General features: G+C 29.6%; 1 protein-coding gene across 1 annotated transcript; it reads left to right on the top strand.

Moving 5' to 3' along the window:
* The first annotated feature begins 6,085 nt into the window (after positions 1-6,085).
* Positions 6,086-17,289, top strand: LOC129965890 (sulfotransferase ssu-1-like). Its single transcript, XM_056080195.1, has 5 exons — positions 6,086-6,199; positions 7,819-8,233; positions 11,429-11,680; positions 14,869-15,091; positions 17,032-17,289. The coding sequence occupies exons 2-5, from the start codon at positions 7,847-7,849 to the stop codon at positions 17,148-17,150; spliced, it is 981 nt and encodes a 326-aa protein (XP_055936170.1). The 5' UTR covers positions 6,086-6,199; positions 7,819-7,846; the 3' UTR covers positions 17,151-17,289.
* Positions 17,290-20,246: the final 2,957 nt, after the last annotated feature.

The following is a 20,246-nucleotide window of genomic DNA, read 5'->3' as shown; positions in this document are numbered from 1 at the left end:
CGCAAAAATATAAGGTGCCGAAAATTGTTGGAAACTGTAAAAAAATTAATAAAATTCACCGAATAAACATCATCAGCCACCCTATGTTTAATGGTAATTTTTCATCTCCTTAATGCCTTCTATCCCCGTTCTGAGTTTATCTTTTTGAATTTGACAACACCCTGTGCAAACATCGTACGGATATTGCAGCGATGTTTTCTGGTGCCCATTTTAGATTTTCTTGAATATCTTAAAATCTCCTCAGTTTTCATGCTACACGCTTATATCATAATAAAAAGTATAAAATTCCTTAAATTTTCAAGCTTTTATTTTTCTTCTTTTAATATTTTTGCAAGTAAGGGTTCTAAACTGTTTCAGTAATTTGCAACATTCCGGATCAACAAATGGCATTTTACTTACATGGAAAAAAAAAACTTTTAAGGTTGTGCTTTCATTTTTTTTTTTTAAAAAAATCACATTTGAAACATCATTTTTTTAAATTAATTTTTTACAGTTTCCAATAATTCTCGGAATCGCTATATTTTTACCATTTCCAACTATTAAACGTCCCTTGGGACCCTATGTTGTATGGTGATTTTTTATCCTCTTGATGCCTATCACATCTCTGAATTTGTCGGTCGAATTCGGCAAACCCTGTATATATACAGTGCTATATATAACTTCTCCAATATTGTGAAACGGATTTTTTCCAATGTTATAAAAGTTTCCTTTATTAATCCTAACTCTGAAGAGTTTCAGAATCCGACTCCATTAAAAAAATGTCATATATGTTGATATAATACATGTTAATTCTATCCTTTTGGATTATATCCTCCTTCTAGCGTGATGACGAAAAGAATGTTTGCTCAGATGCCGTTCTGTCATCGGTCCAAAATTATGAGATCTACAAGATTCCCAGAGTCCTTGAGAATTCTTTGAACTTTATTTTGCCGTACTCGGGATATGAATTTTTGTTGAGGCGAAATTTACAGACATTATTTTTTGGGGGTAGAAAAAAAGAAAGCCAGTTTATGACTAAGTTTTGCGTTGAGGATTCCATTTACAGAAAAGGGATGTTGAATGCTGTCAATCACCGGTCTTCTTTGCCTTTGTAGTTTAGAGTGAGAGGATGCAAATGGAAATGTCATCACAATTGTCAAGGAATAATCTTCAAGAGACCAACAACTGGCAATAATATATTTCGCTATTTATTGTGCGTTTACAAGGTGATGATGCAAAACTGAAATGGTATTTGAAATATATTGTGAGCTATTATTCGTATAATTTTTGCTTGGAAATTTGAAACTTATTCCGAGAAATATCCCCAGACAACAAGATTGCCAGAAAGTTTTCTTGGCCAACGAAACTCTCTTTTAATATTGCTTCATCATTAAAGGTATTTTATTTAAATGTCTGATTGATCTTAATATGTAAGCATGCGAAAACGGTCTACAAATCTGTGCAAACGAAGCAAATGGATTTTCTCATTTGGTTTCAGAATGGGTAAAAAAAAAAGAAAAAAAGTACAACGAATCCAATTGCACTAATGTTTTTATCTTCCGGACACATACACCTTCCCTTTTATCCTATGATCGATATTCCTCTGATGAGTAAATTATATGCTTGCGGAGTTTTTGTTAATGGGTTCAGCTCAAAATGAAGTATTATGCACCTGCACATTTAACTCTACATTGTCGTTTTAATTGAATTGTACTTGATATATATAAAACTCAAAAGTTTCTTTTAAAATGTGAAATATTAAGGAAGTTATTATTTTTTAGTTCCATTATAGTTTTTTTTATCCGGTTTAGCTTGTTAACATTAAAATTCGAACATTTAGGAAAATGTGAAATGTTCTCTGTAAAACGTGGATCTCTCGACCTAGCTCATTTGGCGTATTCCATTTATAGTAAATTTAGTTGGAGAATTTTTCAAAGACAATTTTTTTAATGATTGTACCTATTTTGCTCCTTTAAATAGATATTTTTACCTTAAATAATAAAGAAAAAAAGAAAGAACGATTGAAGACCTCTTATTAAAGAATCTTATTATATTTTTCATAAATGAGGCAAATAATTAAAAATAGAATAAATACCAACACATTCAGAATATGTGATTATTTCAGGTGAATCACATAAAAATGATAATAAAATGCAATATTATACTATTAAATACAGAAATTACACAGTTTTTATAAAATTGTTCAACGTCGCTGAAGAAGAATTTGTAATATTACTAATGCGAAGTTGTACAATATTTTACAAAAAATTACTTTTAATCAAACATTGTTGTAATTAATTTCTTAAAATAAATAAAATTATTAATCTAACAGATATTTTTTGTGCCAGAATTTTATGGTAACAAGGCTTTTAAAAATATGGCAAACTGCTGCTATATATATTATCATGTTTTATAAAGAATTCTAATATTGATTTCTTAACTACAAAACACTTTTTTTCATGAAAAAAAGAAAACAAATTTATTGAAAACAGTAATTTTGTCATATCTCTAGTATTCTTGCAGACAGTTATATTCAAGATACACAAAGTAAATGAAGAAAATAACGAACTGCTCTAATTCAGATTGGAACTTAAAATCTTCAAAATATATTTACGAATCATTTGACTCTGAACATTATGCCACGCAAGCTTCGAGGAACGCTGAGAATAAATTTCTAAGTGTGACAACTAGACTTCATACGTTATTCTATACCTGCGTCTGATCTAAAAAAAAAAACAATGGTTTGAAGTCTCTTTGTTTCTGAAACTTTAAAAAGTTTATATTTCAAATCACTGGGAATTATTCATAGAATAACCCAGAAAATTCTAATTAGAGCAAAATTAAATCAAAGATCGTATTAACTTGGATTCTAGGTTATTCCAATATTTTGTGGAGTGAAAAGGCAAATTTCATTTCAAAAACAGTCCTGGAATCGAACCCATACTTTGAATAGGTTTTCTTTGAAGATATCACAAACTTATTAACCCTTAACTGGGGGCGTGCGGTCTGTGAGACCGCTAGCGATGGATTTTCTGTCACCCCTATTCTATTTTTAGCTCAATTGAATGGATTGGCCCTGTAGCTTCCTGTTTTGTGACCTTCAATACACGTGCACTTTTTCAACCGATTTCAGCAGATGGTTTTTAAAATAATTCAGTTATCTCTTCGAGCGCGGTCTCTAAGCCCGCATCTCCCTGTTAGGGTCCCAGTGATAAACAAGGCTTAGCAGATGGCGCTAAAACTTGGACCCCAAAATATCATCCAGTTTACTGATCCTATTATGAAGCAGTGCTCCAGACACTTTTAAATGAAGCATAAGGTGATTTTAGTGATAAGGATAATTATACAGAAAAGATTTTCGATGAAAGTTCGCATTCATCTGATTTTGATATGTATGTTCAAACATAATTAAATTTTCTAGTGATAATGTATTTTGAAAAATTTATAAAATATATTAATATACCAAGAGATATATATACAGAATTTATAGGTTGATTTTTATACTAGTTCTTAACCTGTATATTTAAAATGCCCTAGAAAACCGTGCTATGAAAGTCACACAAGCCGATAAAAAAAGGGCCAATTTTACCCATTGTCATTTTTTTTAATTTTTCATATAAATGTCGAATTTTACATTATATTATCTTCTATATAGCTTCAAATAATGTAAAAATAAATATGATTTAAAAAGTAAAAAGTAATATGCTTTTTCAAGAATATTATTTATTGTAACATGTAATTTGAGAAGAAAATGTATGTTCCAACGTATTTACTTTTTTCAATGATAATATATTTTGAAAAATTTCTAAAACATATCTATATATGAAGAAAAATATCTGCAAAATATATTGGCAGTTTTTCATACTAATACATTCATTAGAAAATTTAATTTGAGTGTAAATGAAATGCGGTCTTTTAGACCGCACCTCTCCAGTTAAGTCCTAAAATTTCACCTCCCCAGTTAAGGGTTAAAGTAGCTAGTACCAAAAAAGTCTATGGGATATCCCTTCCTTTTATCTTTTACTATTTAGTTTAACCCTTATGTTCATTTTGTATAGTATACCATACATACAACTTTATAAAAATATACTTCCACTATAAAATAATTTTTAACTTAGTTTTATTAAACGATTTTTATTACACGATTTATTTATTGATGTTTTTATAGTGTAAAGAAGCTACCTATATATACATTTTTTTTTTTTTTTTTTTTTTGCTTTTCTTCGAAAAAGCAATTTTGCCACGATAAGGGTTAAAAAAATAACAGGGTATAATCACAACGAGATAAATACACAAATAGTTAATACTTCGGCCCTACTGAATAAATTTAGAACTTCCTGTAAACGACAAAAAAATGAAGGAATCGATCTAAAATGATCTCTAATAAAAGTATTATTTCCTCTCTCTTTCCCACAAAAAAATGTGAACCGTGGAAAAGGGCATGCTCAGGCTCCCCAAGATAAGAGTAGTATTGTAAAAAAACTGAATATGCATTCTAAGGGCCTTTCTTCTCCGTCCGATTAAGACCAAAGTTTGATCAAAACTTCAATTTCTGTAAAAAAAAGAAATCACATTTTATTTATTTATGCCATCGCATTTACATGCATGGGAAAGCACATACCAACTGACAATCAATCCTTCGACGGATTTGATTCAAAATTTGATAAGGTTCTATATTTAAGATGCTAAAGCTGTGAAGCAACTGTTATCCATTTAACTCTTTACTTTTTATAGCTATCGCGTTCACTTGCATTTTGGCTAGCCAACTAAATAGACTTCCTATGAACGGATTTCGCTTAAAATTTGATAAAAATGTACATATTTGGTGTAAAGATAGTATGAAGATATTTCATTCATTTAATTCAAAGCGTTTCTCAGTTATCATGTTCAGAGACATATAGAGGCATAGTTTCAAAAATGCGTTTTTTGGGTTCATAAAGATCTGAAACGTGAATATTCGACGAAATCTCGAATACATATTTTGACTATTACAAAACTTCTGTTTTGTATACTTCGTGTTCAGGAAAATGAGAAAAAAATACACCCTGCTAAGTATGACAAATAAATGAACGGAAAAAAACTTAATAGAGTAGAAATTCATAATACTGTTGTATGATTAGCAACATTATAAGTCAAATGCAACATGATATATATGATGGCTAGTAAACTGCAGTTTCAACAACGGTCTTTGTAGTATTTAATGGAAAGGATTTACAACCTGAAGCTATAAATACTGTTCATTCCAGGATCCTGTGACGGGCACTTTTCGACGATTGTACTTCGCTAAAGGGTGGCATGCAGAAAGATGAATGGTTATTACGCTTCTAAATTCCGCGAATAATCTGAATTCATTCTGTTGGTAAATGTATATATCTCCTTCTTTCATCTTTCCTGCCACTCCTTTTTTTCCGAAAAAATAAACGGTTTCTGAAGCATGCTCAAGAATGCGGAGGATTTCAGAATCCAAAAAATGAGCAATATGAAACTCTGTATGCTTTTACTCATGCAGCTGCGTTACTGTGCTGTTGCAAATTTTTACTCATTAAATCTATGCTGCATACTTCATTTGATGTGATATTTTTCCCCTTGTTCTTAATTCTCTGACAAAGATCTATCCCACCCTCCACCCCAATTGTCGCTTTTTGCATTTGTGACGTCGTGTTTTGGAATAAAATGATTTTCTACAGTATGCCCGACCCATTCTTAAAATTCGGAAGTGACTTTTTGGAACATCTTGTAATTATTGCTTACAGAGAGAATCTTTTGATTTCAAACCAAAACTGCGAAATTTGCTTTCCTTTAATAGTAAAAAAAAAGCCCCCCCCCCCACACACACTTTTTTTTTTTTTTTTTTTTTGCATGACAAAAAAAAAAAAGAGAGAGAGAAGGTATGAAGAAATTTCTCTTGAACCAAAGCCGATCAAGAACTGATAAGCTACAGAACAAAAATATTACCAAATTTTCCTTTTCATTTCCTTTTAAAAAAGATAAATGGCAAAATTATGTTACTTTTTTTTCTCATTACGAAATAATGCTGCCTCATCTATCTGCCTGTGTTGATTAAATAGCATGACCGTGTATATAATGAAGCAATATATCTTGTAATTCCGATGATATCTTATGTAGCATATTTAAATAGCGACATTAGATGTCTTATTAAGCTAGTTGATCATTCGTTGTGAAAAAACGTATTTGAATTTTTAAAAAAGAAAAGAAAAAGGTAAGATTTTATTTTTTATCCAGTTCTGATTGCGATTTTATGATTTTAATTTTTTTTAACGAATGTCTAAGTATCCTGAAAGCGAATTCATCTGCAAGTTTTGATGTTTATGTAATCTTAATTCGAAAAAGATTTAGATTTTAAATTAAGATTCGAAAACTGTTTGATGTTTTTACATGTAAAGAATTCAAATATTGCAGATTTTTCAGTTATCATAAAACTGACTCCTTCTTGAAAATTATGAAAAATTCAATATTCTTATTGAGAAAACAATTTGTTTTCTCAGTAGTAACTTACAAAATATTCATAATGGTATATTAAGAATAATTTGCCTTGATATTGATAAAAGATTACATTTGTCCAAACATCATGAGTTTAATTCGGATATAAATTATAAACGAAATATTGTATTTATCGTTTGAGAAATCCTATTTGATTGTCTGTCTTAAAAGCATATTTTCTATTTGTTGATACTTGCAATGTTGCTTATTAAGATATTCTAAGAGATTTACGGTGGAAAGACTTTTTTAAGAACAGTCAAAATTAATGCAATTTATTAAGAATAGTTAGTTCTTAATGAATTGCTTTTATTCTTGACATTATATTTGCTATCTTTTTAAAATAATAATGATACATGAAATTATTTCTATTATTCACGTCAGAAAGTCACAAACACATGAAATAGTTTGTTACCTGTTGTCATATTATACTTTTTTTATTATAGAATTGAATTTTTTTACTATAAAAAGGAAATAAATTTATTAAAGTACCAGATACTTAAGTAAAGATATTTTTTCTTTGCATATACTTTAATTACATGTAAAATATACTGCTAGAAAAAATTTTTCAAATTATATAAACAATAGTTATATTTTTTTGTAGTTTAAATGGGATTTTTTTTTTAATGATTTTACACCAACTTAAATAAAAGTTAATTTTTTTCTCGATACCCTTATCATGAAATCTTGTGATAATTTTTTGAGTAATTACTTTTTCCATATATTAAATAAATGTTCATAGTTTCTGTAAGATATTTTTAATGATAAAATTTCCAATCTCTAAAGCCCATTTAAGTTAATTTCGATATATGCATATGCAACATTATTTTGATTGAAGCAGAATGCATGTTCGAAGCGGTGAGGAGACTTTGTATTTTTAATTTCGTTTTATTTTCTTCCGTGAGACAGGCATGATTTATTTACAAGAAGTTGCAGCGCGGCACAAAAGCAGAAGTAAGGAAAAAAAAAAAAGGAAGAAACAAATGATCACTAGCCTTATATAACAGGATATTTCAGGCCACGTGCCAATTCAATACACATGGTGACCTTTGACAAGGGCACCGAAGGGATCACATTCATTTGATACGTAGAAGTGATTGCGCAATAATTTTTACACAGCTCCAGTTGAATTAATTAAACAGAAAGTGGAATTGTATCAGGAAATAAGAGAATGAAATTACCATGGGCTAAATTAAGATAAAGCTTTGGAAATTAATTTAGTTTAAATTAAGAGTTTAAAATATCATTACATATATATAACTCAGATTTCAGCTTTCCAATGCATTAAGGAATGTTGTTTCTCTTCAACACAGAAATATAACTTTTGTCTTTTACTTTCAGTGAAGATTTCTGATCTCTATTTCCAACCATGCCAAACTCAGATGAGATAGAAGAACAAAAACCAAAAATTCCCCGTTATCAAAATGTGGATGGATTCTTAATTCCAGGAATGTTTTCAGTCGAGGCTTATAAATCTGCCCTGGCTTACAAACCTCGATCAGACGACCTATTCATAGTGACATATCCCAAGTGTGGGACCACTTGGGTGCAGAACATAGTAGGTTGCATTTTTAGGAACGGTAAGCCCTTCAGTTCGGCTTTAGAATTTTTCACTGAAACCCCCTTTTTGGAGATGACTGGTGCGGAGGCTGCAGAGAACATGAAAAGGCCTGGGGCCATCAAGTTTCATCTTCCATACCATATGGTACCGTATTCTTCAGAGGCTAAATACATTTTTATAGCCAGAAACCCAAAGGTAAGAAATATAATTGAACAATCTTAAAAATACCATTTTAAACGAGGCAATTCAAAATTCTGCCAACTTTAATGACAGTTATGAACACCTAATTCAGTATGTCTCATGATAGCTTTCTGGGTTGGAAAGAACTACAGAATACCTTCCTGTTATAAAGTGGATACTACTCACACTTAAAAGGGACAATTCTGATTGTTATTTTAAGATTATAGAAGAAAACCCCAAACAAATTTCCACCGAGATATTAATGATGAAATTTTCGAAGCTTCAACTGAACACGATTTCTTATTTTCTCTTTTTCTGATTATCGACAGTGGTATAGATCACGTACAATGTCTGGTACAAAGAAAGTCCTCCTGAATATCTGTAGCTATTCAACTAGGTATAACTTAATTAAATTAAAATCTCATTTTGAAGGTAAAGTGGGCTACTATTCAGTAAATTTAGTATATTTTTTAACCATGATCAGATGACATGGATGATATTGTAATTAATTATCCCCTTCTTTATAGATTTTCATACCACGTCTATAGAAAGAGGATGAAGTATTGCTATCCTCCAATTCCGAATGTTAAAAGGCAATTGCGCCACCATAAAGGCATAAGCAACTGCGCAGTTTTCCCAAATTTATGCTATGAAGCAGTTTTTACGAATAGCAGTTACATTTTCACCACTGAAATTAATCCAAATGATATTTGAAACGAATTATCTTCTTTTTTGACTCAGATTACTGCAATTTAGGATGATGAGACATTTTTGCGACTATACGTTTTTATTACTAAAGTAAATGCTTTATCATAAGTCTTGTTATTAAGTGTGACCTGATAAAGCTATAACCCACGTTGTAGCTTGGATTTGGTGGATTTTTTGCTTTATCCAGAATGGTTTGTTAATGTTGCAGAATGACGTATCTATGTTGCAGAAATAAGCAATCATCTGTGGAAGGATGCTTTTCATAAAATCACGTTGCCTTTTTGCTATTACCGTTTGCAGCTATGCGAATTAAACATTTATAGGTCTTTTTAGTATTTAGAAATTGAATCTTATCCACCCATTCTTAACAAATGAAATTAACAGTTAATTAATGAAATAACTTCTGAAATTTGGCACCTGCGATTTTTATTAAATTTGACGTACATCTGCAAACATTCTCAGATTACATGTGAGTACTTGGATTTCTTCTTTTACTGATGTTCAAAGAGGAAATGGCGCTATAATATTTTCGATACAGGCACTTTCAAATGCGTCAGTGTCTAAGGATATCATATAACATATTTTGTGGCGATAATGTTTTGTTTTTCTTCTACTATCACTTCCAAAAACGGTTTCATCCTTTTTTTTTTTAACACTTTGTAAAATTATCGAGGAAACAGAAAATAAAAGAGAGCATGTGGCTTTTCAAAAGGGCGTACTTGATCCGGATTAATAGAAAATAGGGGGGAGAGGGTTAAAGGAAGAAAGAATTTCTCAAAATGCAGTGAGCGTATTTTGGATTCATCTCGAAATATGAAATTGGAAATAAACCTAGAGTTTTACCTGTTTTGAACTAATTATGAAAAACAAAATAAATTAATACACATTATGAACGATTATGTTCACAAAATATCAAAACTTATTTTATTAAGGAAGAATGAGCATAGATAAAAACTTCTTATTCAGAGCTTTTTTTTTTAAGTAATTACACTATTTTAGTAATTTTGCCTTCTTTCATTGAAGATGTAAATGCGAATTTTAAACATCCTTTTGTCACGTCCACCAAAGCATTACTGCTATCTACATTTTTCTGAACTGTGAATTGTTGTTTTTTAAGCAAATTTTCACCTGAAAAAGATAGTTACATGGAGCAAGTTCAGGGAAATAAGACGGTAATAAAAGTTCCAAAATGCGATGCTTTAATAAGTGATTTAGTATCTGGAGAAGCCTTTAAATTAGTGTATTATCCTGATGGAACATCCATGATTTGACCTTCTAAAATCTGGTAATCGCTTTTATTAATTAAATTATACAAAATTTTTTGCAACAATTTCTGTAATAAAATTTCTACAAGAATTTATCACAACTCTTTTGAAATGGCGATCTGTTTATGTGTTGTTGGATATTGATGCCCACTATGACGTCTCCTCTTATTCGATATTCTTTCAGCTTTTTTTAAGGTACTAATGCCACTCATCAATTCTAATTCGACTGACTGTTGTTTTCTGCATAATGTTAGCTATTTTAATCATTTGAAAGTTTTTTGTAAAATGTTTTCCTTGGAGCACACAGAATTTGACACGTGAAAACTATTCGAAATCCAGCATGTTTCTCACTCAATAGGAAGTTTGAGCACTTGTATGCACGATCAACGCAGATGAGCTGTATATATTTGAAGTAGATAAAAAGAATTTTGATTAGCCAATCACTTAATACTTCTCGCTTCTTCGACGAGAAATGACATAAAGCATTCACATTTGGAAAATATTAAAGAAGTTTCCGAGCTTGATGAACTTAGTAATAAATATTATGCTACCACAAAAGGACTTGGCAATATCTTCCATAGTATTTAAATAGCTGAATCATCTTTAATACTAAAGACTAGAATTTTCAAATCGTCAAGCTGGAGCTCTCTTTCCAATAGTTCATAGCATCTTCAGCATGAAATTTGAAAGTAATTACCACGAAGAACATATAGATTATTTCTATTTAAATCCAAACATTCGCAGTAAATTGCGAGCTCAAAATGTCGTTCTATTCTTTTGTAGCCTTAATTGAACTATGTTCATTAATTGGATTATTATAATGCATCAGTCAATTATTTGAGAATTAAATTTTGGCCACTGACTAAAAATATGCTGCATAAGTCGATAAAAGTACCTGTGTATTAAACGTAAGCTTGCGATTAATCGCCAAGATTTTATTTTAGTCTTTTGCTAATATTTGATTATGTTCGTCAATAGAATGCGGTCAAATTTTAAAATTCTCCAATAGCATGCGGTTAACACACAAGTACCTACAGGCTCATACAATAGTATATTGCAGTATAATAGAAACGAATCTTATTAAGACACGATGCAGATATCTGCACAAAAATTTTAATATAATAAAATAAAATAAATTATTTGTGCAAACATTTATAAAGGTAGTAAATAACTTGATAAAGATCCGACTTGGAGAAGAATATTTTCCCTTTCACATTAAAATATTTTGTTTTTAAAGGATTGTTGTGTTTCCTTGTACCATCATACGAAGAATGTATCCGGATACGGCTTTAAAGATGGTGAATTCGAGGATTTCTTTGAATTTTTCATTAACGGGGAAGTGGATTTTGGTGACTACTTTGATACAACGCTCTCTTGGTGGGAGCACAAAAACGACCCAAATGTGCTTTTCCTTACTTATGAAGAAATGAAGGAAGACGTAGCAAAAAGCGTTTTGAAAATAGCTAGTTTTATGGGCTCAGAATATAAGGTAAGTCATCATACTCGAAACAATAATTTGAGTAACTGTACAGTTTATTAAATATATTGACATTGCTTGAAACAATAAATGCTATTGTCAAAACAAGGGCAGTCAATCAGTTAATAGATATATTTAGTGGGGGAGAGATACTTACTGAAGAGTAGATAGCGATTTCGCGACTTTGACATTTTTTAAAATTTCAAATATTCTTCACTAGCCGCCTTTAATGACCAGCTGATTCTCCAGAAACATTAGGTTACGTAAAATTTCAAATGAATCTTCTGTAAGTAATTTAGTCCTGACAATTTCCCTAGCAAAATATTTTTAATTAGCATATTTCAACTAACTTAGTTATTATTATTAAGTTTCAACTAATACAGAATGTTTAGTTTATTTTATGTTAGTCAGAATTCTTAGTTTATTTTAAATGATTGATATAATATATCAGAGTTTTATGCTATAAAAATTCCTTTGATTCAGTAAAAAAAAATCAATGTACTTCAAGAACAAAGGAAAGATTAAAATGCAAAGAACGGTAGTATAAAAGTGTTTAAAAATATGTTGTTGTTGTTTTTAAATTCATCATTGCATGATTGATTTATGATTGAAGAAGTTTTATGATTGAAGAAGTTTTATGATTGAAGAAGTTAAACGTTAGCCGTAGTATTCCAAAATTTTGTTAAAAGCTTGGTTTAAATTTTAAAAAAACGCCTATATGGTATGGCAAAACGAGTCGAATCTTCATAGCTTGATCGGGAACAATGGAAAAAAACAAAATAAAATATTAGCAACAACAATGGAAACGAGTTGGGTTTCATTCACAACTATGAAGCTTTTGTTGTAAAATATCTTAAAAGTTAATTAAATATACACAAAAGAAATTGACAGTAACTAAATTAATATAATTGAAAAGATAATTTTTTAAACTTTAAAACAGTACAAAAATCTTTTTTGTGCACAAATATTTTCGGCTTCTAGTTTGAGAAGATGTCAAAATCTAGTTTAATTTTTAATTAATTAATATTCAAATAAATATTTTTAAAAAATCACTCATTTTCACTCTTCAGGCTATATATATGCCGAATTTAGTGATTCTAGTTCAAACGTTTGGTCTTTAGAGAGTCAATACACACACACACATACTTTTTTCTTCTTAATAGAGATAAACACTTTTTAGCTAATAAATTGATATTTTTCAGTTCGGTACATTCTTTTTAACACATGATTTCTTTGGGATTATTTAGTAATGTAAATAGTAGCCAACCACCATTTTAAGTATTTGGAATTCACCATTATAAACTCTATTCGAGTGCATGGTTTTCAGTGCAACATTGGATTAATTTCAACATTTTTTAAAGTAAACTACTTCCAATGTACAAATTACTTTTGAAAAAATGTGGCATAACATATTTATAAATGGTTTAGGAGCAGCTGAACCTAAAAATTCATATGTTGAAATTGGCTTCCATTGTATTATTACGTGTCTACTTAGCACTTATTTTTACGAATGTTTACGTGCTTGTGTTGGCGCTTTATAGAACCGACTGTCTGACCTAGAAATACCAAATTTTTCAGCTGTATATTTGGGGTGGAAAGGATGTACACCTCCGATCTCACTTTTTTACTACTTTAATTAATTAAGAATTGCGTAAAATGTTCGCGTTTTTCACTGATAAATATAAATATTATTCCACAAAAAATATTGTCATATAATCTTGAATTTCATAAAAATTATCTTCTTAAAGATCCAGTTTTTTTCTGCGCCTTAAACAATTTTTCAAATATTTTTATACAAAGTTTTTATCAAATATTTAATAACATGTTTTTCTTCCATTGTTAAAACCTAAGAAATGCAAATTTTATTTTTATATTCAGACTATATATATCGATAAAACGATTAGCTTGTCATTGCTGGTGTGTAATTTCTTTTGAATCTTTTATGCTTAACTTGATATTCCTGCTTTCCTTAACAAAGTATATCAAAATATCATATTGTAATGAGCATTAAAGTCATGTTGTTTTAATAGTTTCATGCTTATTCTACTTATTGTGTACTTGAATCTTTCTAATAAAGCCAAATCCATGAAATGTAACAGTACAAATGATATAATTTCTAATCGCAAGGTATCTTTTGCGGTAATCTAGTTTCTCTTTCTTACACCCTAGATAAGTTGTTCAAATAATGATTAGAATGGGTTTTTTTTCCCTTAACTTTCAACAATGAAAGAAATTCAAGCGATTAAATATTTGATAAAAAGATAAATAAGACACAAATTTCATTGCAATCTATTGTATAAAATTATGCAATTTCTTTTTAACTTATCAAAATATAGAAATATACTGCAAGTCAGCTCATTTGATAGCTTTAAAAAGATAACTTTTTGCAATTTAAAATGGAATAAAAATGATTTTTGTGCATTATTTTTGAAATTTTGCGAAAAAAGCGTCAAAATAAAGTTAGACTTTTAATTGATTTTTTTTTTATTTATTGAAAGCGTACAATCACTCAAAGTACATTTGTACTCAATTTGACGATAATAAGTTTAGCATGTAAAGCGTCAACACACATACACACACTTAATGTAGGTAAATAAATTTAAAAATATATTTAATTAAATTTAAAAACAAACATTTGTAAGTGTAATAAAAGGCAAAAATAGATTTTTTATTAGCTGCTTTTTACTCTTTAATTTATAATTAGTTTTTATAAAAATTACAGACTTTTTAAATCAATTTTTCTTAAATTCAGATGACGTCACGAATATGGGGCACAATTTAATTAAATTGGAAGACTAACTAATAATTAAATTTTGAAAACATTAAAATAATGTATTACGATCACGAATACATAAATGCACAAAATTAAAAAGTTCAACACATCAGGAAGTGAATACAAAATCGAATTCCAAACTTTGCCAATTTAAACCAAATCAAGCCCATTGAAAATGCATTAGAAGACATGCATATCATCTCGAAAACTTTTATGAAAATTTAAAATTTTTTAAAAGGTTTTAATTGACAGTTTTACAGAAAATATTCATTCCGTTGTTTTTTCAAAGAATTATTATTTCGGAAAAAATAAAATATTTGTTAAATCACTCTCTTTTCTGACAGAAAATACCACAAAGTAGATACAAAATGCTTTAAGTTAAGCAGTTTAATGACACTATATGCTCTAACTAGTTCAATTTCTGTAGGAAAAATTGGAGAAAGATGAAAAAATGCTTCGAGATGTGATTCACCACAGTAGTTTCAACTTCATGAAGGAGCACCTGAACCAACTCATTGATGAAATGAGGAGAATGCCCAAGGAAGCGATGCAAAATAATCAAGATATTCCTGTTGGTCTGAGAGCCGTGCTGCTTTCAGATGAGAGACTGGAAGCGGGTGACGATTCGAAATTGGCGTTTATTCGGAAAGGTGAGTTTTCGTCTCAGATGAAATATTAGTTTCTGCGAAGGTGGCAACTGAAGCACGAAGCGGAAAATCTGCAATACATTCATCATTTGCGACATAAGGGAAAGATAGGCATCGATCCATTTCCTTGATGACGAATCATATAACCCTAATTACCTTTATTGGCAGTTTATTCAGTGTTACAACATGTCTTTTTTATCTTCATATTCACTTTGGATTTGTCAGTTTTTTTTTTTTTTTTTTTTTAATCTTGAATATCTGTATTTATAAGTTTTCTTCTTCTTTTGTTATATTCTTTTATTTCATTAATTTTTTTTAAAAAAAATTTTGTACTCTATTAGCTACGTATGCTTTCATCCAACTTTTCCTTCGTCCCTTATATTTAAACTAAATCCATCCCTTTTTGACTTTATCGTATAAGTAGTATAGAGGAAGTGCAGTAATCGTCAAAAAATTAGAACCCGAGATTTTGACGAATCTTCTCGTTTTAGGTCTCTCTGAGTTCGAAAAACACATTTTTGGAAAATGTCCGTATATCTGTCTGTCTATGACAAAGATAACTCAAGAACGCTTTGAGCTAAACGGATGAAATTTGGTATACTATCTTTACACCAAATTTGTAGCTTTCTTTCAAACATTGTGCAAAATCCGTTTAATGGAAATCTGTCTGTCCGGCTGTTCGAATATAAATTAACATGATAACTACAGAACGAAAAGAGTTAGATGGATAGAATTCGGAAAACACATTTAACATGTATGCTGTAGACACCTATCAAATTCTGAACTGAATCCAAAGAGGGGTTGACCATCTGTCGGTTGGTCTGTACTTTCAGAAACATATAAGCGCAATAACTCAAGAGCGCAATGAATTAAATATATTAAATTTGGTATGAAATTTTGGGGCTGCAAATGCAGCTTTTTAACAATTTTTTTCCAATCGATTATGAAAAACGCATCTAAAACACAGATTTGATTTTCGAAAACTATTAACCACAAGCCTGGGCTTAATTGCTAAATAACTCATTAAGGATGACATGATAAATTCAGTAAAAATTCTAAATTCATGCCAAAGATTATTATTTCGTAACTATTGTTCGCCAGTGCCAAACAAGTTGATATCTGATATAACACCTTTATTAAAGAGTATTCCAAAAATTTTTGGAGAGACTACTCCCCCTGATTATAATCGACGCATACAAGCAAACTGAAGGGAATTGCAGACGATGTTGATGACTTTTTGACCTTTGAATGTGGCGAAATTCCTATTAGTTGTGATTCTACCAATTGGCATTTCAAAAAACTTTAATGTGAAAGAATCAGCTGTTGGGAATCAGCATTTCTAATTGGTGGTCTATTGCTTTCTATTGTATCTTCTTCTGTGGCGGCTTGTTTTGTGGCGAATCATCTTTATAGCTCTCGGCTTAGGCGGGTTTGGTTCCTGTATATCTGAATTGCAAATTGTCCTACATGCAATCCCATTATTATCTACAACACATGCAATCCTATTATTATCTACACCACATGCAGAGGATAAAACGCATTATATTCTTTCTTCGATTTTCGCTCCTCCGTGTTATGCTTTAAAGCCTAAGGCCGGACGAAAGGCGAGAAGCATTTTCTTTTTAATCTTTTAATCGACAAATGGTGGAAAACTCTAATAAAAGCATTTGAGTGCACATACTAAGCAAATAGTATATATATATAATATATTTACATGTCCTAAAATTTTTAATTAATTAATTAATTCTAAGAAATTTATTTTGATTATTATCCAGAAGTATGTGTACGAAAACATGCTTAAAATATCTATGGGAAGAATTTATAGTTGTAGATCCTCCATACAAGTTAATGAAATATTGCTTTTATGCGACCATGCCAAATAGAGAATTAAATTCCCTCGAATTTCTCTTTGATATGAAATGTTTATGAATTCTTTCTTTCAGGTATTGTAGGAGATTGGAAAAGTAATTTTTCTTCTGCTCAAAGTGCCAGATTGGACAAAAAATTCAGAGAAAAATTTGCAGGAACGGATCTTCTGGAATTGTGGAAAGAATACATGTGATATTTCACCTTTGCTGTAAAGCTTGGTTTTGCAATTTGCAAAATAGGAAGAAGTACTTGGAAATTGTATGGAATGCAAAGATAGATATTATTGAAAAAACATTCTGCATTTTTTAAATTAAAGTGGTATAAAAAAGATATTTAGTATTTATATATTTTGTAATGACATCGTTGAAAAATCAAAGATAATATTCGCTTAAAGTTATTTGAAGATTTAAGTTAACTTGTCCATTTTTCTGTATTTTCCTTTTCAAATACATTATAGGATAGAACTATATGAGCCTTATTTCTTACACTCGTGAGAAACAAGGCTCACATCGAATAATTTTGCAATGTAGACATTGTAACAGAATTTCTATAAAAATCACATCATCTTGCTAATTTTTAATATATTTTCAACTACAGTTTGTAACATGAACTGTAAACGACATTCGTTGCTGACCAGTTCCATCGAATTGGGTGCAATGTGTATAAATAAGCTCTGACGAGTCTTGAATGTCAGACAGATGAAAGTATTTATTTATTGAGAGAGTGGGCCGAGGAAAATGTAATAAATACGATTGTGTTGAAAGAAAATAATGGAAGGAAAGGAGATAACGTAAAAAACATTAAAAAAATTAATAGTTTTTCGACACCAGGTGGTATGTTATCGTGTTCTAAGGGTGAAAACTTAGATTTTAGAGTACATTCTTAATATTAACAACAACAAAAAAAAGCACCTGACCTTTCGCTTATTCGCCATTTTACTGAACTAGTAAGAGAATAGCGGTATCAAATTTCTTGTGAATTATTACAAGAATTTTGAAAATAAAGCTCGAGGCACTAACAACACGAGCTTGAAATTAGATAGTTATGATTTTATTTTACTTGAAGATTATCTTACTCCTTTATTATCTTAAACTGGCAAAAATGATTGAGAAACTAGCAGGAATATATTACTTCGTAATATATATAATTTTGAATTGCATTAATTGATTTAATTGTATTAAGGTTTTCAAATCATATTAGTCATAATAATCATAGTTCGGAATTTGTTTTAAAGGCATTCCATATTTATCATTTAACAGTTAAAAAGGCAATAATGTGTACGAATAAACTGATCAATCACCAAAAGTGGGTACTATAAATGATAGTCTTCTAGATTTTACCATACATATGGAATATTTTCACATTTTCTATAGCTAGCAATTCAATTTTTAGAGTCGAAAAATATTATATTGTCATTGGAAACACATTTGCTGCTGTGAAAAATTTCAGAATTCTAGTAATTTAAAAAAAAATGAGTAAAAATTCGATTACAATTCCATCTTTACAAATCTGAAACAAGTTAAATAAAAATTTGAAAAAGGACAATCATTTTTCTCATGAGCAAGTGGGCCAACTCGAAATTCATATAAAGGAGCAATGCAAAAATAAATAAAGCATCAATGAAATGTACATGACTACTATTAATAAGGTTAATTTCTTATTAAGAGAATGCAAGTAGAAATAAAAAAAAAAAAAAAATTACACTTAATATTTCACGGAGGAGAATATGCGCTGATCATTCCCTAGAATAAGAACACATATGATAGAAAATTTACGACAATAATTGTATTTACAAAACATGCTTAAAAAGGGAGAAAAATGTTTTTAACAGATGTATAAAAAGTCACAGAAGTTCATAAAGTAAATTATTAAAAATTAGTAGAAGTTAGATTAAATTAGCCCTGTTTTATGTCATTCTTGAAAACATTTCTCTAATTAGGAATATATAATTAAACTGTTAGCCATGTCTATTTAAACAATGATTCATTTGTTGTTTAATTCATATATTAAGCATTTTGCCTTTTATAGTAGGAATGACTATTTTTTTAAAAAAAATTCTTTTGTATAATTCAGTCTAACATTTCATTAGGGAAAAAATTATTTTTCGCATGGTGCGTCTTCCCTACTCAATATTAAATTTTGATTTTTTTAATTATGTTAATAAACAGTATATATTTTCAAATTTTAAATTTATACGATTTAATCGGAATTGAAGGATTGCAAAATATTTTTTCAATCCTTTCTTTTCCTTGCTTTTTGAAATCGTCAAGGATTTCCATTATTCTTTATTCATTTTTCATCTGGGAATAAAATAAGCTGCTGACAAATGGTTTCCGTTTCAGCTCATCACAATAATAATCCATTTATCAAATGTGTCGACTGATGAGTTTCCATGGCTGTATCTGATAATATATTAATTCCGAGAATTACGAAATACAGTAGAAGAACATTTTCTCTCATTTATTTTTAATGCATTTATGATTTTATAACTGTGATTTCTTTTTGCGCTTCATAATATTTCTAAATTGTATTTATCGGAAAATTTTCTCTTATGGCCATTATATGTGCATAAAACAGACATGAATATATGAAAAAAGTTTCCAACCTTGTGTTACAGATTAAATTAATGTTACAGTTGTATATTGTTGGAGGACATTTTGTTTCCGCTTCGAAAAATATATCATATTTCACCAGAATTTAGCTGAAATTCCTACTAAATAATTCACTACAATGTTGTCCAAAAAACCTACTTTTTCCATTTATTAAAAATGGCATAATTATATAATAATAGTAACTAACTACTAATAATTTTAAAAAAAAGCTGATGTCGTATAGAATTTGAAAAACTGACAACCCAAGCATCTAAGTTATTTTAAATGATTTTTGAACGTTTGAAAAAAATAAATGCTTTTCAAGAAAATGTAAAATTGTTTTTCTTACATTAGAGTTTCAGAAATGTCACTCTTAGAAAAAAAATTCCTCGAGTGATTGATTAGAGTTAAAACAGATCTTACAATTGTAAACAATTGTAGATGAAAGAGGTAAGAGATGAAAATACGTCTATAGATTTGATGATGGCAAAAATCAGAAACGGAGTAATACTGTGATTAAAAATGTCTTGAATGGTGGTATCCAGATTATAGATCCACTTTTTAACTAAAGATCTAATGTCTAAAGTAAAGCTATAATTCTTAATTAAAGGTCTAAAATTTTCTTCTTAATTAAACACTTCTGATATATCAGGGACGGATACAGAGTAGTATTTTAAAAGGGGCCATGCTCTCGGATA

The sequence above is a fragment of the Argiope bruennichi genome, chromosome 1, assembly GCF_947563725.1.
Source record: "Argiope bruennichi chromosome 1, qqArgBrue1.1, whole genome shotgun sequence".
In the NCBI taxonomy this organism is placed as follows: Eukaryota; Metazoa; Arthropoda; class Arachnida; order Araneae; family Araneidae; genus Argiope; species Argiope bruennichi.
The sequence above is the reverse complement of the archived record's forward strand: the minus strand, read 5'-3'. Positions and strand labels throughout refer to the sequence as shown.

Coding starts and splice junctions, on each gene's coding strand:
- LOC129965890 (XM_056080195.1), top strand. CDS start 7,847: ATGCCAAACTCAGATGAGATAGAAGAACAAAAACCAAAAATTCCCCGT. Junction 11,681..14,868: donor TTATGGGCTCAGAATATAAG/GTAAGTCATCAT, acceptor CAATTTCTGTAG/GAAAAATTGGAGAAAGATGA. Junction 15,092..17,031: donor ATTGGCGTTTATTCGGAAAG/GTGAGTTTTCGT, acceptor TCTTTCTTTCAG/GTATTGTAGGAGATTGGAAA.